This window comes from Amblyraja radiata, chromosome 7 (assembly GCF_010909765.2).
Source record: "Amblyraja radiata isolate CabotCenter1 chromosome 7, sAmbRad1.1.pri, whole genome shotgun sequence".
Taxonomy (NCBI): domain Eukaryota; kingdom Metazoa; phylum Chordata; class Chondrichthyes; order Rajiformes; family Rajidae; genus Amblyraja; species Amblyraja radiata.
The window spans coordinates 28,903,039-28,929,256 of record NC_045962.1 but is presented as its reverse complement, the minus strand read 5'-3'; the positions used below and the strand labels follow the sequence as shown (position 1 = coordinate 28,929,256).

At 38.7% G+C, this 26,218-nt stretch overlaps 1 protein-coding gene across 5 annotated transcripts in view; it reads right to left on the bottom strand.

Annotated features, from left to right (window-relative positions):
• Nucleotides 1-26,218, bottom strand: part of ubr3 (ubiquitin protein ligase E3 component n-recognin 3) — a 188,320-nt gene that overhangs the window by 141,171 nt on the left and 20,931 nt on the right. For all 5 annotated transcript variants that reach the window (XM_033023993.1, XM_033023989.1, XM_033023990.1 and 2 more), the window contains exons 3-12: nt 24,358-24,525; nt 23,329-23,472; nt 19,977-20,017; nt 18,623-18,689; nt 16,184-16,314; nt 12,080-12,308; nt 11,573-11,752; nt 10,023-10,156; nt 8,459-8,545; nt 2,912-2,977 (exon numbers count right to left, since the gene is read on the bottom strand). In XM_033023993.1, coding sequence (XP_032879884.1) covers nt 2,912-2,977; nt 8,459-8,545; nt 10,023-10,156; nt 11,573-11,752; nt 12,080-12,308; nt 16,184-16,314; nt 18,623-18,689; nt 19,977-20,017; nt 23,329-23,472; nt 24,358-24,525 — 1,247 coding nt within the window. The remainder of the gene's footprint in view (nt 1-2,911; nt 2,978-8,458; nt 8,546-10,022; nt 10,157-11,572; nt 11,753-12,079; nt 12,309-16,183; nt 16,315-18,622; nt 18,690-19,976; nt 20,018-23,328; nt 23,473-24,357; nt 24,526-26,218) is intronic.

The following is a 26,218-nucleotide window of genomic DNA, read 5'->3' as shown; positions in this document are numbered from 1 at the left end:
AATATAAAATATGAACAACTATTTTAGAAACCTAAGTATATCAAGTTTGCAACTTTCTGTAAATAATGGTTACATTAAATATTCTAAACTATTATGCAGATTGTTATTTGCACTTTTCTTTTTTTAAGATTGTTTACATGGAATTTTTTTAATCTATTAAATTAATTTAAGAGATACTGCCATTGACCTGTTGTCGCAAAAAATAAATGAAATATATTACAACAATTATATACTTCAGAAAGTCTCTATTGGATGATAATCTATGCTCAGCGTCATGCAGTATGGAAATCAGCCCTTTGGCCCAACTTGACCACACCAACAGGAAAGGTTTAGAGGGATAAATACAGGCAGGTGATGGGACCAAAAGTTTTCAAAAGGGGATAAGATGGGGCAGCTTGGTTGACATGGGCAAATTGGGTCAAAGGCCCTGTTTCTGTGCTGTTTGACTCTATAACTTCAATCCAGTAAAAGCACAGCAAGCGCATGTAAACAAAACAGTAGAAATTTAAGTGAACTCTTTTATTGACGTGTTTTAAGTATTTTTTAAATGTGCAGTTCACAGATCCTGAGATTATGAATATTTGCAAATGACAGGGTGGATATCTATAGCATTTCATAAGATCATAAGTGATATGAGTAGAATTATGCCATTCAACCTATCAAGTCTACTCCGCCATTCAATCATGGCTGATCTATCTCTCGCTCCTAACACCATTCTCCTGCAGTCTCCGACACTCGTACTAATCACTCTACAAACAGCTAACAATGGCCTGTTTCCTTTATCATCGTTATTTTTTCGCATATCTTTCATTCATTATTCTTTATCTCTCCACATCACCGTCTATATCTCTTGTTTCCCTTATCCCTAACCAGTCTGAAGAAGGGTCTCGACCCATTCCTTCTCTCCAGAGATGCTGCCTGTCCCGCTGAGTTACTCCAGCATTTTGTGTCTATCTATATCTCTGCCTTCAATAAATCAACCGACTTTTCCTCCACAGCCTTCTGGGGCAAAGAATTACACAGATTCACCATCCTCTGACTAAAGAAATTCCTCATCTTCTCCATAAAAGAACGTCCTTTAATTCTGACGCTATGACCTCTAGTCCTAGACTCCCCACTAGTGGAAACATCCTCTCCACACATACTCTATCCAAGCCTTTCACTATTCTGTCTGTTTCAATGAGGTCCCCCCTCATTCTTCTAAACTCCAACTCCAATAAGCCCAGTGCCATCAAACGCTCATCATATGTTAACCTACTCATTCCTGGGATCATTCTTGTAAAACTCCTCTGGATCCTCTCCAGAACCAGCACATCCTACCTTGGATATGATGCCCAAAATTGCTCACAATATTCAAAATGCGGCCTGACCAGCGCCTTATAGAGCCTCAGCATTACATCCTTGTTTTTGTACTCAAGCCCTTTTGAAATAAATGCTAGCATTGCATTTGCTTTATTTACTACCGATTCGACTTGCTGATTAACATTTTAGGAATCCTGTTAATCCTGTTAGGACTTCCATATCCCTTTGCACCTCCGATTTCTGGATTCTCTCCCCATTTAGAAAATAATCTACGCCTTTATTCCTACTACCAAAATGCATGACTCCATACTTCGCTACACTATATTACATCTGCTACTTTTCTGCCCACCCTCCCAAACTATCCAAGTCCTTCTGCAGAGCCAATGCGTTCTCTGCACTACCTGCTCCTCCACTAATTTTCATATCATCCGCAAACATGGCCACAAAGCCTTCAAACCACTTGTCCAAATCATTAATATATAAGTAGCGGCCCCAGCACCGACCCCTGCGGAACTCCGCTAGTCACTGGCAGCCAACCAGAAAAAGCCCCCTTTATTGTCACTCTTCTGCCATCCAGCCAACCTGATATCCATGCTAGTATCTGCCCTTTGATACCATCGGCACTCATATTCTTTAGCAGCCTTCCATGTGGCACATTATCAAAGGCTCTCTGAAAATCTAGGTATACAATATCAACTGACTCTCCTTTGTCTGTCCTGCTATTTACTTCTTCAAAGAATTCCAGCTAATTTGTCAGGCAAGAACTCCCCTTCACAAAGCGATGCTGAATTCGGCCTATTTTATCGTGAACTTCTAAATACTCTGTAACCACATCCTTTATAATGGGCTCTAAAAACTTACCAACCACCAAAGTCAGACTAACCGACCTATAGTTCCCAATGCAATGCAAGCAAGCATTCTCACTGCAAAAGACCCTGCACTGCTCTTGACCACATTAATAAACTGGGAGGCAGTTTGCCAGAAGAAGCTTGCATGCTCACAACTAGGTTACAATAAATAGGTGTCACAGACAACCTCAAATGCCATTGATATCCACCCTGTCATTTGCAAACATTCATAACAACTTAAGATTTGTAAATCTGCCCCATATATCCATTTACTGTACAGGCTTCACAATATTACAGATATTGCCCAATCAAGTTTTTAATAGCTGCACCACATATTTGTCCTTCTAAGTCCCTAAAGTTTATTGAAACTATTATTCTTTCATTTCCACCACTTAAATACTCACATCTATCTTCATACGGAACTGTTTTGCCAATTTTACCCACTCAATTTATCAACTTTTTTTGTAATTGTATGCCTCTATCTATATGACTCGCGATACGATCCTTTGTGAAAATGACTCTCTATGATTTGGACAGAGCAGTTTTCCGCTTAGTTCTCCTGTGCAGTTACTGACAGTTATTTTTTCACCAACTTGAATAAAAGTAAATTTGGGCAGAGTATTGGCCAAGCAAACAAAAATCATCTTGTAAATTTTACTGAGTGCACAGGAGATTTACATCACCTTTTTGAAGGTGAAATATTCCTAATGTTAAAATGAATTCACAAATTAAGCATAATATCATTTGGAGCATGATTTTACCTTGCTTAGAAACATGGCATAGTAACGATGAAGAGGCAAGTGAAATGTAACCTGATTAGGAGCAGGCTGGATTTAAGAAAACAGAAGAAAAAAAATTAGTCCAAAGCTCCAATATTATATTACCACCAAGATTATTTATAACATTTGAAAATAAATATTTCAAACAATACAATAAAACTCAATTTATTATAAATTAATATTGAACACAACATTAAATTTACTACATCTCCAAATGTGGTCATATCAGACACAATGCTTTATTTTCCCTAATCAAAATACAATTAACATACAAAATATTAAATCTAGCCTTGGAATTTCACCTAAAGTTACATAAAGGTAACAGGACATGCAAAATCCTGAACATTGGTAAGGTTACGGTATGGATTGTGTAAGATGGATGGAAATTTGCACTCATGATTTCTAAGAATGATTTCAGCTGGGCTGTGCATTACAGCTAAAAACAATATTCATTTTGCAATTTCAATCTTTAGTTCAACCCGTTTCATACATGATAGCAAATAAGAAAATTTGTCTCCAACCTTTACTAATGAAAACAATCATCATCACAAGTTCAAAAACAGTAAAGTATTAACCGAAACAGCAGAGTAATTTGGGATCTTACGAATTACTAGAATGAAATTCCTTTTTGTGAAGTCAAAGAGCAAGATTTGAAGCACCTTTTTTCCAGCAACGGTAGATTACTGCATTCTTTAATGCAACAACTAGTGCAACAAGCTTAACGTGTGTAATACAGTTGTTGCCTAGATAGAGAAATGCAATCATACAAGTGCATGTGCACCCAATGGAAAAATAAATCATTCACGTCACTTCACCTAACCTGTTCTTTAGCTCCAAACTAGTAGTGAACAGTTTGCATTTACCCAATTTCAAATACCTACAGAAGCAAAATAACTAGCAAGATCCAATAGTGCAGTGCATGCATCAACAAAACCATTAGACTTCTGTTATCAAACCAGAAAAATCACTAATCTTATGAAATTTCAGCTTCTATCTTAAATCATACATGTACATTCTAAACCTAATGTAAAAAGGCTTAAAGGGCAAGTGAAAAATTCAGATTTTTTTCCCCCTTATAATTAGCATTCTCTATTTTATTAGCACTCCATGAGAATTCATTAACTTGGCTGGCTGGTAAGCTAGTTTGATGCCAATAGAGACACTGGACACCAGAGTCCCGGGCAATTGTGCCACTCAACAATGAACACCAGTGAGGAAGATCATTCACAACACAGACCAAGTTATTTTATTTAAGCTGTACTTCACTGCTAACCACAATTTTTTGGCTTGCAAGTCTTGCAACCAAGAATGCACAAAGGAAAAGCATCACATTGATTTTTCCATCACATTTTGTGGCTTTATGTGCAGCAAAAAAGAAAATTATTCGTACGCTTGAAATTTTCAGACCTCTAACATCCTCAGTCCACAATAGGTTTCCCAGAATCATTCCAAAATTCCATTGCAATAATTGTATTCTGCCTTCCTGTTTTAGGCATCTCTCAACATCTTTCTAATGAAATCAATTTGACACAACTTGAACTTTTAAGCATAAAGGGCCTGTCCCACTGCGGAGACCTAATTTGCGAGTTTAGAAGCCTTTGCGCTAGATTCAAACTCGCAGCATGGCGACACGTGGTCCTAGGAGGTCTATGTAACTCTCCTTCATGCTCGAGAGAAGTTCCCGCATACTCAAGGCCTCAGTTTGGTCGAGGAGTATTTTTTAGCATGCAGAAAATTGTCCGCGAGTAAAAATTGGTCGGCATGGAAAAAAATCTATATTTTTTTTACTTGTAGGTTTAGTTGAAGTAGGTCGGCATGTTATTCGTAGGTAATCAAAGGCAATTGAAGGTAATCGAAGGTAGTCGAAGTTAATCGAAGGTGGTCGTCTTCACTCTCCACTATTCGGTGTCCAATTTTCCCGAAGCAAGTCTTCAACATAGTCGAAGGTGGTCGAAGGAGGTCTTCTACATAGTCGAAGGAGGTCTTCTACATATTCGTAGGAGGTTCTCTACATAGTCGAAGGAGGTCGTAGGAGGTGTTCTACTTCGGCGATACAAGACCATGACACTTTTTTAAACTCTCCTAAACTCTTCTAAACTTGCAAATTAGGTTCCCGCAGTGGGACAGGCCCTTAAGGAAATTTAACTACATTTATGCAACCTACTGCAATAATACAATGTTTTAGTCTGATAATCTTTCTGGTAAACCTGCAACACACTTCTAAGGCAAATTTCCCAGGGTGTGGTAACTAAACTTAGCAGACTACTCTAAAATCATAAAAAATAGAAAATGCTGGAAACATTTGGTATGTTAAGCAGCACTTGCTTTAAGTGAAACAGATTTATTAACCTGTTGGGTCAAAAGCTCCTGATCAGAACCAGCTTACAAAAAACTAAAAGCCAGTTATCTTTGACTGATCCTTCCTGAGGGTCATGTCCGTAATGTGCTTGGACCCGATGGTGTGTCTGGAAACCTGCATGTTTTCGAAACCTGCATGGACCAACTGGCTGGAGTTTTTGCAGACATCTTCTACCTCTCATTACTGACGTCTGAGCTTACCACCTGATTTTATAACGTATCAATAATACCGGTATTTAACCAAGAAGACTATGGGTGACATGCCTCAATGACTAACAACTGATGTTACTAACGTCATTAACGTCTGTCTGTGGTAATTAAGTACTTTGAGAGGTTGGTTATGGCACAGATCAACTCTTAGCTTAGCAAGAACCTGGACACACTACAATTTGCCTACTGCCACAATAGATCAATAGAGGATGTGACCTCGCTGGCTCTCCTCTCTGCACTGGACACTTGGATAACAATACACGCGTCAGGCTATAGTTCATTGACTAAAGCTCGATGTTCAATACTATCATCCCCTCCAAAAAAGTTATCAAGCTCAGAGAACGGAAACTCTGTGTATCCATTTGTAACTGGATCCTCGGATCCTTATCAACAGAACACAATCGGCACACACCCTCATACACTCAGTCAGTCACGCTCAGACACTGACATATTCATATACTCACGCACCTGCATATACTCACTGTTACATACTCACATGCTTGCACACTCAATGTCATACGGTCACACATTTTACTTGTACGCTACAACACACCCATACACTCACGTACTTGCGTGTACACATACACTCGCAGACACACTCCTACACAGTCCCACACTACCTTTGCCACACTCTCTTTTCACTCCTACCACCAGGAAGGTGGTAAGGTTGTCACAAAACTGTAACCTCCGGGTTCATGAACATCTTCTTCCCAACAACCATCATGTTTTTGAATATTAAAACACCAATTAAACTATGAACTACAAACTGTCTTGGTTGCACAAAGGACTTGGGGCTATTTTTGCACTATTGTTTGGATATTTTAATTTATTTAACTTTTTTTCGTTTATTATATAATCTATAAGCACCATGTTTTTCAGACCTGTTATGCTGTTGCAAGTAAGAATTTAATTGTTCTGTTTATGGTGCTTATGACAATTAAACGCTGTTGAATCAAAACATTAATTTCATTTCTCTTGCGGCTGACTTGTTCAAGTTCAAGAGAGTTTATTGTCATTTGTCCCTGATAGGACAATTAAATTCTTGCTTTGCTTTAGCACATCAGAACATAGTAGGCACGAATGCAGAACAGATCTGTGTGTCCATATACCATTGTATAAATATATACACACATGAATAAATGTAATCATTTCTAGCATTTAATATTTTTATTTCAGATTTTAGGCATCTGCAGATTTTTTATTTTCATTCACAGATCCCACAGAAAAAAAAAACACTTTTGTCTTGACTTTTTTGAAATTCATATCCCTTAAGGTAAAGATCAACACTGTTGATGATCACTTAAAATTAATAATGTTAGAATGCAGCTAGTGCAAAGAGGAAGAAGAAAAATAAGCAGAAAACTCCAGTCTTGCTAGCTTAACATTTATCATCACAAAAGTATTACATGCTATCATTACAGCTGGGCAATTTGAAAAGTTCACGGTAATCAAGCAACGGCAATATTACATTGTGAACAGAAAGTCATGCTTGACCAATTAATTGGAGTTCGAAGCAACATAATGTGCTTGATAATAAAGATTTATGCAGGGAGGAGAGCTCAGTACAGGAGACAACGTGTCGGTGTGGAGAGAAAATTGGCTGGCCAGTAGGAAAAAAACATAATAAGCATGAATGGGTCATTTTCTTGATGGGGAAGATGCAGCCAGTGATATGTCAAAGGGATTGTTGTTCAACTTCTTAAATTTATATACCGTATTTCCCAGCAATGAAGAATCTATTTTTGACCCTAAAATAAGGCCCGAAAAAATACCTGCGTCTTGGAGGCTGAAGATTAGATTTTTAGCTAAGAAAGATAGACTTGGCTATCCCTCAGTACAGCGGCTGTAAAAGGACAGCACTGCTGGGGGGGGGGGGGGGGGGGAAGAGTTCCTTCCACAGCGTGTAGGGAGTCTGGCCCCGGTCAGCACGGCTGTGCCGCCAGGGGTAAAGTTGAGGGGAGGTCAGGCGCGTTGAGATGAGGGGGGTCGGGGATCATGCTAGCAACTAACTCAGTAGCTCGGGTGGCTGCGAGCGGCGCGGCTGCTGGGACCGGACAGCGGAACTGCAGCTGGACCCAGGGCTCGCTGGCGACCTGGGAACTGCAGCCAGTCCCGGGGTTCGCAGGCAACTTGTGCGCTACAGCCAGTCCCGGGGCAGGTGACCTGGGAACTGCAGCTAGTCCCGGGGCTCGCTAGCGACCTGGGAACTACAGCCAGTCCCGGGGCTCGCAGGCGACCTGGGAACTGCAGCTAGTCCTGGGCCTCGCAGGCAACCTGGGCGCTACAGCCAGTCCCAGGGCTCGCAGGCGACCTGGGAACTACTACTAGTCCCGGGGACGCGAGGGAACTGGGAACAGCAGCCAGTCCCGGGGACGCATGGGATCTGGGAACTGCAGCCGGTCCCGGAGCACGCAGGCGATCTGAAAACTGCAGATCGCCATCTGCTCACAAACATGGGTCCTGGCCCCTATGCAAAAAAGGTTGCCGATCCCTGGACTAAACCAAACCCTTGATCCTGTCCCGCCTGCCTTTTTTTCAAAATTTAGCAACTCAAAATGGGGGTGCGTCTTCATTGCCGGGAAATACGGTACATAACTCAGATTTAAACCCTGAATGTGCAGTTGCGAAATTTGCTGATGACAGGCAGGAAAGTAAACTGTGAAGACGATATGAGGAGATTATAAAGGGATATAAATTGTTTTGGTATAAATAGTTTGACTGAGTAAACAAAGATCTGACAAATTAATTAATATATGGAAAGATGTGAAAATGTATATTTTGGCAGGAAAAAAAAAGCATACGATTTAAATGGCGATATATGACAGTTCTGAGATGCATCTTGATATACAGTGCATGATTATGAAAAAGCTAGTATGCAGGTTTAGCTGGTAATTAGGATCAAGCAACATTATTGCTTATTGCAAGGGGATTTGCAAATATAATGCTCCATTTCATAAGTACCTCATCAACAAAATTGATGGCATCAAACCAATCCTGCAGTGCATCCAGGCAGTATCGAACCACAGTTCTGGTGTACTCTTCCATCTCCTGCAAGGTTCAAAAAAAGAATCAGGGTCAAATTGCAGAACATCACAGATATTTGCTTACTACTATTAATCTAGCAAAAATAGTGATTAAATGTTACTTTCTCTTTCTGATTTGCTTTGAAAGACAGCACATTCAATATTTCCAACATTAACTTCCATCTTATTCTAATTCTTAGTTGTTGTTCTAAAACACATTTTTATTCTGTGGCAGATGTGTGTCTACCTGGTGTGTAACCATATTGCGCCCAAATTTCTCCAACTCTCACAACATACGTTCAGACAGTTGTTCTGGAATATCAACACTATTTACTGTTTCCTTCTTTGTTAAATTCATTCATTTTTTCCCTCAAACTTTTTTCAATTACTGCTTATTCTTGATGTGTCAAAAGGCTTCTTTATGTTATCTATAAAATTGCCCTGGAAACCCTCTTGTAGAACAAGCCTCAGTGTATTGAAACAACCCAAATGTATGCCCTTATGTCCTATGTTAAAGCATCTTAATTAGCATTCATGATATACATCTTGCATCATTCTATATATTTTTTCCCTCTGATATATCTTTTTCAAGCTGAAGTGATCCAAATGTTCTTGGAAGTCTTCGTTCTGGTGACTTAAAATTAAATTCTTGTCTTGAATTGCTCTTCATAATCTGGAGACCACAACATGGACTGACCCAATCTATGCTGAATTTATCTCATTTTGCATTCTAACCACTTAGTGCAATAATTCTTTACACACACTTCACTTCCAAGATTTTTATTTATTGGTCTCCCCGTTTTACTCAGTCCTTTCATATATTACTCAGATTTTCTTACATTCAGACCATCAAATTTTGTTTGATTCTCACACCGATTTTACACATTGCTTTATAATTCATTCTCACATGATTAGTAATTGATTCCCCATCATCCACAGTTTTCACCGTATCTCTGTGCACTTGACATTAATAAACTAATACCACCCATTCAATACCTACATTCAATAACTAAATAACCTACCAACCTGCACATTTTTGAGATGTGGGAAGAAACTGGAACGCCGGGAAACCCCAAGTAGTCACAGGGAGAACGTTCAAGCTCCACACAACAAGAGAGATCATGATTAAACCAAGAATACTGGAGCTATTAAATAGCACCTTGCCCACTGCATCGCTGTGTCATTCTAACCTTCTCATCTGAGAAAGTAGCCAGCCCTGAAATGTTCATTTTCTATCTTCACTGCTTTATATTTCTTTCAGTTTTTACTGATCAACTTCATACAACTCATCATCCATTAGACCAATTATAAAATGTACAATCATAAGTTGTCACACACAGGAAAAGCATTACAAACCAGTAGTCACAAATCCATTGGTCACCAAATTTGTTTTCATTTACTAAAGCACAGAATTGTATCTCCAAATATATTCAAGTTTTTTTATATGTTATACTGTTGCACATCTTATTTCAAAACTGTTTACAGCACACAAAACATCTCACCTTAACTTTACAATGTGTTAAAAGTCCCCACATAGGTTGTGCACAGGCTTCTAATTCTGCCGCAAATGCGGCATAGTACGTTTGTGACTCAAATTCAACATGCTCATTTAATTCTCGTTTGTTTAAATTCATCCCTATAAACATAAATGAACAAGAAATGTTATTAACTTTACTCTCACCAGGAGGATCTCAAATTAGTCATGTTACTGCCATGGACAAATTAAAGATTTCAGATCTTGCATACTGAATTATTGCTTCAGTGGAAGAGGGTTTCAGGTTTCACTCGATTGGAGGCAAAATCCTGTACCATGGGATTTTCCAAAAGGTCTGTTCATTACCAGAGTGAAAAATTCCTTTCTGATAATTTAAATATGAAATAGTTTAAATTTAATCTCTGCTAGGCCTTAGCATAAAACTTCAAATTTGACATCAACTATCAATCTCATTAAAATACCAAAACATTCACAATACCTTGAATTTTTAATTACCGGTAATTCTATCGATGTATGCTATGGAATTTAAAATTTACACTTGGAACATCAGCAGAAACTTGATTGTATGGGTATTGCTCATGTCTATTCTTGATGCTAATATCAGTAACAAATGGCACATTTGATTCCTTGAAATTGGACATTTTATGTCAATTTAAACCATGAACATAGGAATGAATGAAAAGTAACTTCCAATGTTGCAAAATAAAACTCAACAAGATCTGTACATTAATATATTCCAGCTCTTACAATTCATACAAATTTTGATTTGATAAATGTACAAAGTGTACACATTATGTTATCTCCTTGTGAAGACAACATCAGTTTTCACTCTTCCCACATTTGATTCAGTCAACTCATTGTACGAAAAAAATTCTGAATTTCAATTAATTAGCGGCCCACCAAGTTGAACTGAAGATTCCCCCCAAATGAGAGAAGAACCAAGAATAGATAAATGTTTAACACCAAGTAATGGCAACAAAAACCAGTCTGCCTGCATTTAAGTTGCAGAGTTTAGAAATAAAAAAATACTACATGAAATACTTCAAACACTGCCAAAGAGATTTGCACCTCAAGGAAACAAAGGGAATAGAATTTGTTACAGCATATTTTACAATACTAGGGATCTTTGCACAACTACTAGATGAAAAATATTTAACTACAAAACAGTGAATAGTTTGCTAGTTTAGTTTATTGAGTTTTGTTTGCTGGCAGAATACTTGGCAAAAATGTGATAATCAGCACATTTTAAAACTCAAAACCTCCTTAGCACCAGTATTTAAAAAAAACTATACTCAATTAACTGAAAAATTGAAAATATAATAAACCAAATTCAAATTTGGCAAGATCTAGAATGGGGAAAGAAAACTGTGTGCATCGTTTAGAGTATTTACAGCTGATCATGAAGCTTGGGATCAGCGAAAGTCCCACAGATGTTAAACTCAATGGAAAAGTACTCGAACAAAACTAATTATTTAGAAATAACTATGTAATGCGTTGGTAGGTAGACAATCATCAGACTTATAACAATGACTTTCCAATTCTTTGAAATAAACTCACCCTGAAAGAACGAAACAAAATTCATCCACATCTGAAGAAGGCCCTGATCTTCCAAGAAACGTTTTGCTACACTTTGGTGTGAAAGGATATTTATAAAATCACTAACTAAAGGCCAATAGGTGTTATTCTTTAGGAGTGGTTCACCACAGTTTACAACAACATGAAAATTGTTCTCTTCATCTGAAATAGTGAAAACAGTATAATACAAAATCAAAAAAATGTTCACGTGTTCAAATGTTCATATTTTCTTATTTCTAAAAATATTTTCTATAACAAAGCGATATAAAAAAACTGAGTCATACTGAAAGTCAATACTGCAAAAACATAATGTTCTTGAATTTTCTAGATATTTAATATTTTAAGCTATGTCCATCATTACATTTAAACTGAAGGCAAGGCAGCCTTTTCCATTGGCATTTTTATTTCCCTCATGCACTGCATACTTTCAAGTCTGAGAAATAAGATCTTCAAAAACATTAGACAGTAATAAAATTGAATTCGGCTTACCTTGTAACTCACTTTTGACAAGGCAACTTTCCATCATGTAAAGTAAAACAGTGACCATTATTTCTAGCAGTTGACATTCTTCAGTCACTTGACGTGCCAACTCTTCATTGCTAAATAACTGCACACTAATATGAACAATCCTATTGGACATAGTGTCTGACTCGTGACTCTTGATCAGAGTTTTCATAATGAAGGCATAATGCTGAACGAATGTTTTAGTGAAAGCTATCTGCAAAAAAAAGTTACAATTAGTATGGCAACAGACTAACTGAAGCAGGAAGAATATTTCTAGATCTTATGATCTTGTATACTAACTTTGAACGCCTATGGGGTTTAAACAGTAATTCTCCAGAATATTTATTTCCATGTTGTCCCTTTCTTCACTTTCCCAAAAACTTGGTTGCAAGATGGAGGGAGTCATTGGGCCCAGGAAAAGTGATGAACCATCATAGACCAGATTGCATACATTTAAGGGACTAGTTATTCTTTCCATCTTGAAACTTTCGTAAAAACAGTCCACACGAGTGGCAGCCCCGCCAACACGATTGGCAGCCCCTGTCTGTTTTTTTGTCTTTTTTAAATTTTTTAGTGTGTGTTAAAAGTTTGTGTAAATGTTCTCTGGTTTGTTTTATGTGGGGGGAGGGGGAGGGGGAGGGGGAGGAACTTATTTTTTCAGTTTCTTACCTTGACGGAGATGCGATTGTTTTCCGGGTCGCATCTCGTCGTTCTGCGGCCTAACATCGATGGAGCTGGAGGCCTCCTCGGACTGACTTGAGCCCCTCCGCGGGGGCGTGGACTTAACATCAGAGCTGATCCATTGCCTAGGATCGCTCCATCAAGACCATCAAGAGTTCACAGTCTCGGGAGAGGACAAGTCGGGAAGCTCCAACGACGCAGAGGCTCGACCAGCCCCAACCCGGGATCCGATCACCGGCACGGGGGAGCTAACATCCCCCCGATGCAGGAGCTGATCGCCCCGATGCGGAGGGCACAAACGCCGCTGGCTTCTGGAGACAAGATCGTCCCGACAACGGAGGGTTCGAGGCCCCCGACCGTGGGAGAGCATAGAAATGAAGAGATTTGAACTTTTTTTCGCCTTCCATCACAGTGAGGTATATGTAGGAGTCACTGTGGTGGATGTTTATGCTAAAATGTATTTTGTGTGTTCCGTTACGTATGACTGACTAGCAAATTAAATTCCTTGTATGTTGCAAAACATACTTGGCTAATAAAGTATTATTGTGATTGTGATTGATATTTGTATTTGCAAACTTCGATAAAGCCAAACCGCAAGTTCAAAGACTGGTCTTTACTAAATTATCCAATATATACCACCTTACCCAATACAGTTGAAGGCCCCAAATCATTTGCTATTACTTATTGGCTAGCGCGCAGATAAATGAGTTTTGAGTGGATTCTAATAGATCTCACATTATAATTTACTGTGCAGTTATATTTAAATCCAACAATAATGCATAATTCATGTCGAGCCATGGAAATTTCAAAATTCATTTCACGTCAGAAAGTACATCATGGAAAACGGGTAAATGGGCTTATTTAGTAAACATTAATTTAATTTCAGTAACCACTAATCTTAAAAACAGTTAGATCATATTTTTATATTTAAAAGGATAGGCAAATACAATGCTGCAGTTAATTCAAAAGCTGCTTAAGCACATCTTAGATTCTTCCTAATCAATTATGTTACGACATTTTATGCCATAAATTTTCAACTACCAAAAGGGTAAATTCTTAGATAAGATTTTACAAACTGAGCAGAGACCTCAAAGTTAAAAATCCCCAAAAAGTGTCTTTTAAAAAAAATAAAGGATGGGAATTTTCTAGTGTCTGAACCACTCGGGAAGAGCAGAAAGCATTTACTTTCCAGTCACTCATCCCCATTCTAATTTCGGGATTTTATTTACAGAAATCACAAATTACTTGCATTTTAGTCCATGAATCGGGAATGAGGACAAGCAATTCAAAGCTTACTTCTACAATATATAATCTAAGTTCAGATGCCTAGGCAAGGCATCAAGGGAGTACAAGCAATTTTAAAACAACTGATATCTGATTCTACATCATCACAAATGACTGCTAATGCCTATTGTTCATCTATTCCCAAAAGCAATATTTGGTAAGGAGGCTGTGGGAAAGAATTAAATGTCTATTCCTTCCATGATTTTACAAAAGTAGCAAGTTTCTACATTAATACAAAAACAGTTACTACTATAGCAGTATTAGTTTTCTAATTGGGAGATCAAAATTACAAGGCATGTATGCAGTTACATTTAGGCATATGGTTAAAATGTTGATTGTTAAACTGGTAAATATGCCAAATAGAAAGCAGCTTAAACAAATAAAAATGTAATGGCAGTTGGCAGTAATTATTGACTTAGAAATCTAATAGGAGATGGCATATAGCAACTAACCTTTAGCTGGGTGGAAGCAAGACATCTGACTTTAAATTTGCAGGATTTATTTTATAGTGCAGACAATTCTGCCACTATTCTTTAATCTGAATGTTAACTCTTGGGTGCAACCAGTTAGGTGTCCGAGTACAAGTCAAGCCTGACAATACAATATGTCAAGCCTGACAATAAGTCAAGCCTGACAATAGAAACAGAATCCTACTTTTTTAGAACCATTGATGCAATCATGCAACTAAACAGTGGATGAATCTTTGAAAGATATTACAAAGAAAGAAAACATTTCAAGCCTTTAAAAAAATATCAGAAAGTTGCAGATTCTGGATATCTGAACCAAAAGCAGAAAATGCTCAGGAAAGCAGGCAGCAAATCAGAATTAACATTTCAGGTTGAAAATCATTTATTACAACTGGAAAAACAAGAAAACAAGTCTGTTTTTGATGGAGAGTGGATGTATAAGCCCAAAATGTTGTCTGTGTATTCTGAATGATTTTCTGTGCATTTCCAGCACTTTGCAGTCTCATGTAGCCTTGATGATACACAGTTTACAAAAGTGTGACTGATGATTAATCTATGCATTTTAGATAAGAAAGCAAAAACAAAGCAACTTCCATAAGCTGTGATATGCAAGTCAGAGCTGTTGCAGAAAATTGAAACCAAAAGGAGAATAATAGAAATGCACCAAAAAAGCAGGTAGTGTCTTTCAAGAGAAAAACTCATGAAACATTACTTTTGAATAACCTAATGACAGAAGTGATAATTTCATGTGCAATTTACCTGAAATTGCTGAAGTATCAAGTCTCAAAGGCTGCAATGTACACAAATGGAAGATGAGAAAACAAAGAACTGCAGATGCTGGTTCATACCAAAGATAGGTACAAACTGATGGAATAACTCAGCCGGTCAGGCACCATCTCTGGAGAAAAAGGATGGGTGATTTCGAGTTGGGACCCTTCTTCAGTTTGAAGAAGGGTCCTGACCTGAAGCATCACCCATTCTTTTTTTACAGAGATGGTGCCTGACCTGCTGAGTTATTCAAGCACTTTGTGTCTATCTTTGGAAGATGAGCAGTTGTTTCTCAAACTTACAATGGACCTAATTTTAACCAACCTGGTTTCAGTCAGAGTGAGAATTGAATTGAATCCTTTATTTGTCATTCAGACCTTTCGGTCTGAACGAAATGCTGTTGCCTGCAGCCATACATGTAATAATAACAAAACACAATAAACACAAATTAACATCCACCACAGTGAGTTCACCAAACACCTCCTCACTGTGATGGAGGCAAAAGTCTTAGAGTTACTGTCTCTTCCCTCCTCTTCTCCCTCTGCGCCGAGGCGATACGCCACCGGGCGATGGTATCAGTCCCGCGGTTCAAGCTCCGCGGCCGCGGAGAAGGTCGCGGGAGAAGGATGGAGATTAAAGTGACCAGTAAGTGGAAGCACAGGGTTGTTCCACAGAATGAACAATTTTGCTCTGAAAAGCAATCACTCAATTTGCATTTACTTTTCCCATGCAAAGACCACATCATGAGCAATGAATACAATACACAAGATTAGAATTTAGTTTACTTTATATTACCAACAACATCTTCAGAAATGTGTCATAAATGTTTCTATATATTAAAAAGAGTCTTGACAATTAAAACAAGTTATTTGGTATAGAATCTACATACCTTATAGTCCTGATCAGGCAACATGTTTAGTAGAAATGTTACCATTTTCTGTGGAAATTCATATTTGACAGTCCAAAATAATATTTCTTCTAGAAAGCATTTATGCTTCAATATATCCATGATGGATGGATCTGAAATTAAATGCAAAATATGGATTTGTTAATTTAGCTGAATGGTGTCTAATAACTTTAAACTCATGTGTCAAATTCTGTTTTAAATTGGTTTTAAGATCATCTTTATTATTATTTTATTATTATTATTATTATTATTTTTTTTTTATATTACTAAAACTCTCATCTTGTTTGTTTGTTTCTGTATTTGTGACGGTTTGTACCTATATTTTCACAAAAACGGTACACCATAGCGCTACAATTTTTGGCCTGCCTTACTTACCATTAAATTAAACAAGTTTCGTTCAGATTGATGCCATATTATACAAGTTATTGACATTTTAAACTTTACAAATCCCACTTTAAAAAAACTCATTTCACTTTTGCCCTGTCCGTCACCAGCGGTCCACCTCACAATGGGATCCTGAATTTCATTTGTGGGATAGGGGGGAGATTTTAAAAAAAAACATTATGATTTTCATTGTGGGTGGGGGGGTGAGGAGTGGGGGAACAGTGGGATAGAGGGAGATGGAGGGGAAAGTGGGGGAGGTGAGGAGGGAGAGTGGGGGATGGGGGGTGGGGATAGAGGGAGAGGTAGGGTGGGGGATAGAGGGAGAGGAGGACAGTGGGGGAGGTCGGGGGGCTGGGATAGGGGGGAGGTGAGGAGTGGGGGAGCAGGGGGATAGAGAGGAGGGGGCTAGGGAGGGGGAGAGGGGTTATGGAGGGAGGGAGTAACTGAGGGTAGGGGAAAGGAGAGGAAGGGAGGGAGTGGGGGAAGGGAGGAGGAGGTGGAAAGAAGAGGGTGGGTGAAGAGGAGGGGGAGGGAGTGCTAGGGATGAGGGGAAATGGAGTATAGGGGTAGGAAGAGGGATGGCGAGGCGCATTTGGGAGGGTTGCCATGACTCGCGTCACAACGGGGATCTCTGGCATCACAACGGGAACCCGTCAGCCGCGCCTGCGCTGTTGGGGTCTATGGGTGATTGGTGGACTATTGCGTTGGGGGACCAGCCCTCCCGCGTGACAGGGACCCAACGGGTCCCACTTGGTCTAGTTGCTACTTAAAGATCAGAGATTAGTCGTAATTGTATCTCTCAGGTATTGACTGTACACTGTCTTATCCACAAGATAAGACGTTGCAGGGAGACATCTGGCGGGGCACCCTTTGGCCATATACTGAAAGAACTCCCCATAGAAAAATGCCTTGACAGCTAGTCGACCCCCTCTAGACTTAAAGGTCGTCAAAACTGTCACAGAATTTCACTATCTGCATGTCTGTGATATGCACAAATATTTTAGTCTTTGGGAAAGAAAACATACCATTAAATTTGAAAAAAGTATATGCAGGTTGGTTTCTTTTCCAGTGTTTTTCATCTTAACCAAAACTAATGGGCAGAGCAATAATTGGTCACAGACCTAATAAAGTAAAAGATCTACAGAATTGTGAGAAAATGAAAAGACCGAAGGACATTCATCAAGTTGAAAATAAAGCGCTGTAAATAGGTCACATTTGTGGATAAATCTGCTCGACAGATCAAACATGATAAAACAATGGGTGGATTTCTAAGAAAGGTTGGCACCCAAAATTATAGTCTGATCTTTCCCATAGATATCACTTGAACCACTAAGTAGTTTCTGTACCTACTGCTTTTCTCCAGGATTTCTGCAGCTTTGGTTATAACCTCTTCAAACATTGCTAAAGTTGGAGATCAATATTTTAAATGGTGGATGTTTAAGAGAAAGATGACATATTGCTCTGGAAGCTTTTATTTGGATGTATGGGAACAGTGCACACCACCACTGATATACCAATGAGAAGGATAGCACGTGAAAAAGTCGGGATGCACATGCAAGCGGTTTATATCGTTAATGTGCTTTTGGCTTCCCCAATCTAAAGGCAAATACACCATAACCAGCAATGCAATATATTTGTTTTGAGAAGCACTGGTAAATTGCTGTGTATGAATGAACAAGTAAGGAACAAGAGTAAGCCACTCGAGCCTTCAAGCCTGCTCTGACATTTCCTAAGATCCTGGCTCATATGGTTAAAACTTCAATTCTGATATCCCTTTCTCCTGCTGTAATCTTCATACATTATTATGTGTGTAAATATCAATGGTTTGACAATCTTATAACGCCTTTCACATCTTCAACGCTGAAACATTAAGATGCCATTTTTGAAAGGCAATGAAAGTTAATTATACTATATGAAAATATAACCCAGCAAGCAATGTATTTTTCAATGTAGGAAGCATGATTAACAAAGGGTGAGTCCTTGCAAAGAATTTCACAGAATCTCCACTTTTAGCATTAGCAGTTGTTTCACAGGTACCTTTGGTGCTATTACAGAGCTTGACCCTCTTCCGTTTGCCAACTCCTTGACTGCCATCCTGCTCCTCCTGAAATAAATGAGGCGTTGTCTGTTCATAAAAAGTTAACTTGTGATCTTTAGTTGAATCATATTTCCTAACCACAGTAGTTATTGGTTACACAAAGAACAGTAGATGCTGGAATCTTGAGCTGAACACAAAGTGTGTGCGGCTCAGGCAGCTTCTGTGAAGGGAAGGGACAGGCAACCTTGAAGAAGGGGCCTAGCTAGAAATGTTACCTGTCCATTTCCTCCACAGACACAGTCTAATCTGCTGAATTTCTCCTGCACTTTGTGTTTTGCTATGGTTATAGGTTATCTTGTGAAAGATAAAGTTTAAGATCAAAAATAACAATAATGTATCTTCCAAACCTTAAAGGCAATGAAAAAAAACTATGGCTTAATAAAATTAAAATGTTTTTCCTTTAATTAGTGTTTGAGATTGTATTTCACAGTTCCAATCATTTATAATTAGATCCGTTGGTTGGTAGAAATCAAGTAAAATTCAGTACATATGGGATTTTGGTTGTTTTCTCCAATCCTGTATATTTTAATCACAAAATTTAAAATGATTGACTTCTATCAGTTGATTGCATCTCCAAATTGAAAGACTGTTTCTATCTGCTATAAATTGTTTCACATATTCTCAGACGAGTCTTAATTTTTTTTAGAAAGATCGCATTTTATATGAAATGGCAAGCAATGAGCCTGTCCAATCAAATAGATATTAAGATCCAATGACATTATTTAGATAGTGCGCTTAAGAAAACATCCTCCCCCAACCAATCTATATACTTGCAAATATCCCCTCCAAGTCTCAGAACATAATGACTTGGAAATGAATACGTACTGTTCCATCATTCATGCTGGGTCTGTTAACCCTTACTCACAGCATTGTGGGAATATCTTCACAAGAAGGATTACAGTGATTCTCAAAGGTGGTTCAGGACATGCAATATATGCTGGCCTTCACAGTGATATCAACGTCCCATATATACAATTTAAAAATAAACATTTATTCATTTGCTGCTGGTGGGATCTTTCTTTGCACATATTGTTTGTTAAGCAACCTGTCAGTACACTCAAAATCATTAGTTACTTCAAAATCATACAATACTTCAAGACAAATAAAAATACTATGTTCGTACCACAATGCTTTTCATTTTCACATTATGATTTTCAAATGCAAATCATTTTTGCCACCATATATTATACATTAACATACGTAGAGGTTGCCGAGCCTGAATTTGAACATGGGTCATATAAATGGAAAGTGACCAATGCCACCCCTTATTTTTTTTAATATATTTAAACTCACCTCGTCAGAAGAGTCCATCTGCCCTGCTCCTGTTGTAGCACCTTTATGGAGAAAAATATAGTGGAAATTTTGCTTTATTGGTTGATGAAACAAGATGGGGAAATCTTTAGCGTATTTCAGCACTCTTGAAGACGGCGTGCTTTTACAAATCAAGAAAAGTGTTTCGTGGAGAGACAGAGACAGCAGATGCTGGAGTGTGCAGCAAACAAAAGCTGTTGGAGGAAATCAGCAGGTTGAGCAGCATCCATGAAGGCAAATGGGAGACCCTGCATCAGGATTGTAAGTGGAAATGGGAGAAAATTCAGCCACGTGGAGAGGGGCAGGTGTGGAGTTTGGAGACAACAACTGGATGATATAGAGATAAAGAGAGGGAAATGAAGATGGAGCCAGGTAGGAGGGTTGGGGTAAAGGCAGAGGCTGGAACATGATAAGTCTTTGCAGGGGTTGTAACGTAATAAGTAAGGAGGGTGAGAATTGGAACCGCCTAATGGAGGGATGATGGGCAGACTGCACTTGCTAGGGGAGGAAAGAACCAGTGGGTCAGAAGAAGTAAAGGAGCTCAGGGAATGTGTTACTTGAAATTGCTAAATTCAATGTTCAAGACTATTAAACTACTTGTACTATTAAATAGAAGAGAACCAACAGAAGTCAGCCATAGTGATTCTAAAAGCCTATGCTTATGCCTTAGAGCAGAAATTTGATATTCAAACAGTTTACCATCAAGTGTCAACTTTGTTCATTAAGTGTGTGTGCACTGTATGCTTAAGCGAGTAGCTTCATTTCTTATTAAACTTTGGGCTACTGCAAACAAATATACTTGAATATATAGGCCAATGACTCAGTCATTAGCAATACTGCTTTTGTCTCAGAAAGCCATGGATTCAAGGGCTGTCGGGAGTTTCAGACCCATCAAACTAGGCTGATAGTTTCACGTGGAGCCAAAGAAACAGTACTGCAATCTTGGATGTGGTCTCAGATCAGATTCAGGTTAGTTTACTGTCATACGCAGTATGGTATAATGAAATTCCTTGTTCGCATGAATCTCAGACAGTAAGGAAAAATAAAACAAGTACAAAAACAGAATGGTGCAAGAATGTAGCTCAAAATAATATTAAAGAACAATAACAAAAAAACAGACTGAGGTAGAGTTAAACGTAAGAACATGTGACAGTATTTCCTGGAATGGGGTGTGTAAAAGGTGACTGGTTCGGGAGTTGGCCAGCAGTGGGGGAGAAGACGTGGACTCAAGCAAACGCAGATGCTGGAATAATGTGTAGAACACAAAGTGATTGAGTAACACAGCAGACCAGGCAGCTTCTCTGGTGGACTTGGATATTTTAGGTTAGTTTATCATTATTACTATCCCCGCTCATCACCAAAGTCGCGGGTCTTGGAGTCAGCACTCATCTCTGCTACTGGACCTCGACTTCCTGATCGGCAGACCCCAATCAGCGAGGATAGGGGACAAATCATCCTCTACTATAATCCTCAATGTAATCCTGGGGTACTGCAAAGATGCGTTCTCGGCCCCCTTCTTTACTCCTTGTACACCCACGACCATGGAGTTATGTACAAACCAATTCAATGTACTGATTCGCAGACGACACCACCAATGTTGACCCGATATCAAATAATGAGACACAGTACAGGAAAGAAATTGAGAACCTCGTGTCCTGGTGTCGAGTCACCAACCTTTCTCTCAATGTCAGCAAGACAAAGGAGATAGAGATAGACTTCAGGAAGTGAAGTGGTACACATACCCCAGTTTGCATTGACGGAGCCGAAGTAGAGATGGTTAAAAACATCAAATTCTTAGGAGTAAATATCGGCAACAACTTCTCCTGGACCACCCATATTGAAGCAATGGCCAAGAAATCACACCAATGCCTCTACTTTTTTAAGAAAGTTTTTTATCGGGATGATTCACAGCATAGTTCAGGAACAGCTACATCCAAGACCACAAGAAATTGCAAAGAATTGTGGACGTAGCACAGACCGTCACACAAACCAACCTCCCTTTGTTTTATACCTCACACTGTCTCGACAAGGCCAGCAGCATATTCAAGGATGAGTCGCACCCTGGCCACTCCCTCTTCTCCCATCGGGTAAAAGGTACGGAAGTGTGAAAACGCACACCTCCAGATTCAGGGACAGTTTCTTCCCAGCTATTATTAGGCAACTGAACCATCCTGTCATAACTGCAGAGCAGTCCTGAACTACCATCTACCTCATTGGATACCCTCGGACTATCTTTGATTGGACATTACTTGCTTTATCTTGTACTAAACGTTATTCATGCTATTCCCTTTATCATGTATCCGTACACTGTGAATGGCTCGATTATAATCATGAATTATCTTTCCATTGACTGGTTAACATGCAACAAAAGCTTTTCACTGTACCTCGGTACACATGACAAAAAATAAACTATCGTCACGTGTACCGAAGTAAAGTGAAAATCTTTTTGTTGTGTGCTATCCAGTCAGCGAAGACTATACGATTACAATCAAGCTACCCACAATGTACAGATACAGAATAAAGGATATAATGTTTAGTGCAAGATAAAGTCCAGTCAATTCCAATTAAAGATAGTTCGAAGGTCTCCGATGAGCTAGATGGAAGGTCAGGACCGCTCTCTAGTGACAGTTGAATTATAGATAAAAGTCAATATGCACATTATTTTCCCAAGTTAGAGAAGGTTAACACTGGAGGACATGGATTTTAGGTGAAAGGGGAAACATTTAAAAGGGACCTGAGGGGCAACGTTTTCACTAACAGTTTGATGGGTATATGGAACGAGCTGCCTAAGGAAGATGTAGAGGCAACTACAATGCCAACATTGAAAAGACATTTAGACAGGTACATGGATAGAAACGGTTTTTAGAGGGATATGGACCAAATGCAAGAAAAGGGGGCTATCTCAGGTAAACAACTGGATGGGTTCAGCCAATTGGCATGGATGGGATAGCCAAATTCCCGTTTCCAGGCTGTATAGGCTCCATGACTCTATAATTTCCTTATACTCAATATCAAAACATAATATGGACACTATGTCCAAGACAAATAGAAAACATTTACAAACAAGATTTAAAGTCCTACAAATTCTTGATCACTTGAGACAACACAATTAAATCAAACAGGTTTATACATAACTAAGTCATTTTTAGAAGCAATTGTAGATTGTGCAGTTAATCTGTAATATTACATCTTACATTAAGCTGATAGTACACTTTAACAAACATAAACTTAAGATTCCAGAAAATAAAGGACGCGCTTATATTTGACAAATTCCTACCAAACAGGATCATCTTGTGGTACAATACATTATGAAACTTTCAAACATGTTACTTACCCAAAATAGTCACATTGCTTGCCCCTGCCATTTGATCCAGCACAGATGTCACAGACCGTTCCTCAGATGAAACTAGTCCAGAACCTTTTAATGCTGCGAGATACTTGTCATGATTTTTCTTTGCAAATGTCTTTTCTCCATTGCCTTAACAGAGAGACAAAATAGGGACTTTTCAGCCAACTAAAAGTTTAACAGCATTTTAAAAGTATTTCAAGAAACTCACTCTGAAGGCTTACCACGATCCAAAAGAATATAAAGTGCTGGAGCAACTCAGCAGGTCAGGCAGCACCTCTGGAGAACATGAATGAGTCGAGACCCTTCTTCAGACTGATGGTAGAGAGGGGAGGAGAAAAGAATGCCTCCTGCTGAGTTACTCCAACACTTTGTTTCCTTTTTTGTGTATTAACCAGCATCTGCAGTTCTTTATTTTTACATTACCACCATCCAATATAGTAATAACACAGTGGGCATAATTTACCCATGCAAGATGCATTTAAAATAGCTGCTCAGTCAACATTCAATAAAACTCCATTTGATTGTTTGGACATTCGGGTTGGAACCACTCAGTAAATGCTTTTCTTGAACACTCGAAGGTCTAGCTTTTACTTTCTAAATTATAGTGCATTTTCAATAACTCAATCACATGACTAAAAGCCAGCCAATCAGCATGCTTTATTAATTAATGAGTTTTGAGTAAATCAACATTCTTCTTATCCATTCTTCCAACAAAATCGCACCTCACAGGTAATTTGGAGCATATTCCTACAATGTACAAACAGTCCATACTTAAATCATTTAAGCATGCGTCAAAATTTCCAAAGAGCCAACTTTAGCAGCGTTACCTCTAACTAAATACTACATTCTTACTCACCACGCACTCATTAGTGATTTAATAACATTTCAAAAAATGCATGTCAATATCTATTTGAGATTTGCCATTACAAATGCAAAGAACTGTAAACGCCCTAAAGTCAATTGGAATTTTAAAAACACTCATTATTTTCAGACTATTTAATAAAGCAGACTTACAAAAGTCACCAGTGCTTAGATCTTTATATATCTGGTGATTACCCAGAACTCTTGTCAGGATAGATCGCATTGCCCCTCCCATTTTGGTGAGATCTTCTAAAAGAGAAATTAGGGGTTCCATCTGTTGAAGTGTTTTTTGGAGGTCTCTCTCAGTTGATGGATCAGAAACTGTAGAAATATGCATAAAGAAGATATTTTGAAATAAATCAATACACGTGTCATGGCATAGCCATAAAAAACAAGCAACTTGACCATCATGCATTTGCAAATGGCTAATGCAAAAGCGATGCAGTAAAGCTTCGATAATCAAGCATCCTTGGGACTTTAATGGTCAGAAAACCAGATTTTCCACTCTATTGGAGATTATTAATTTCAAAGGACAACATTTTTTTACATTTTTTTTACATGTTACATGAGAGTATAATTCATTTTCTAGTGAACCCAATGAATTTAAAGAGACAGGAAAAAAGCAAATTCCCCAGAACCGGGCTAACGCCGAGAACGTACTCACATTGCTAAGTCCTGGTGTCAAGACCTCAACTTCAACTCTAGCCACACTTCCACATGGCTCATTGACTAGACCTCAGACTCAGTTTGATACAGGCGTGTACATACCCCCTGCACTAGGGACACCCAGTTTAGTTTCTGGAATATCGAGCAAGATAGATGCTGGACCATCAGGATTTCAAAAAAACTGACGCCAAACTTCAGGATTATCACAGTTTTAATATAAATCAAAAAGTGCATGTTTCCAATGCACGTTACTGGAAGCATCACTACTGTTTGAAAAAGCAAGCGTTTGCAAATAATTCACTTTCAATGTTCAGTCAGCACCTTGCCTTTTGATATTCCTCCTCCCTTCCAAACTCTCCACCCCTCCCCTCTTCTCTGTGCTCCACGCAAATGTGCACCCATTTCTCCCACTACCCAACCCCTCTATCACCTTCCCAACATCTATGTCCCTTCCTCATAATGTTTCACCCCTCTCTCCTTATTTTACAGCCTTTTATCTTCTTTTCATCTCTGGCCTTTGTCCACCCATCTGTCAATAAAAAAAAACTCTCACCTGCATCCACCTATCACTTGCCAGGCTTTGTCCCACCCCAACCTCTTTTCCAGCTTTCTCTCCCCACTACAATTAATCTGAAGAAGGGTCCTGACACATAAACGTCATTTATCCATGTCTTCCAATGATGATGCCTGGCCCAGAGTTACTCCAGCACTTTTGTTTTGCAGTTAAGAAGGCTAGCTTATTTCTTTTTCCTCCCAAGTCAATGAATATATAGGTAGCTGCAGTATATAACAGAGATTAACAAATTCATAACAGAGCAAAGTTTGTGACTCCAACACAGTACATTGAACCATATGTGATTTTAGTCCATATAGCTGTAAACACCCTTGTTAACCCTATGTTAAGCAAAACGAGGAAAAAATACATTGATGAACCTTTCCTTCACAGACATCATTATGTTGCTGTATTATTTTAAAAATCATACCCAAAATATTTCACCATGACAGTTATTATCCTATATATATATCAGGAGGTTACAACAAAGACAAAAGTGGCAAACTCATCTTACCAGGTGCTTCCCTTTAGACAACACTCATAAGGATGATCAATTAATTTCATATTACAATAAATACCCGTCAAATTATTTCCTGATAATTCCTGAGAGTTGGCTACAAACCGCAAGGGATTCTTGGATTGGCAACCACAAATCCTGACGATACATGAAGGCCAAGGTCCAACAAAACACCTGTGATCTAAAGAACAAATTGTGGGTGAAAAAGTGTTGGAGATCCTACAACTTGCTTGGTCAAGATTGTCTAAAGCCCACATACCCAAGGGCCCTCCCTGCTG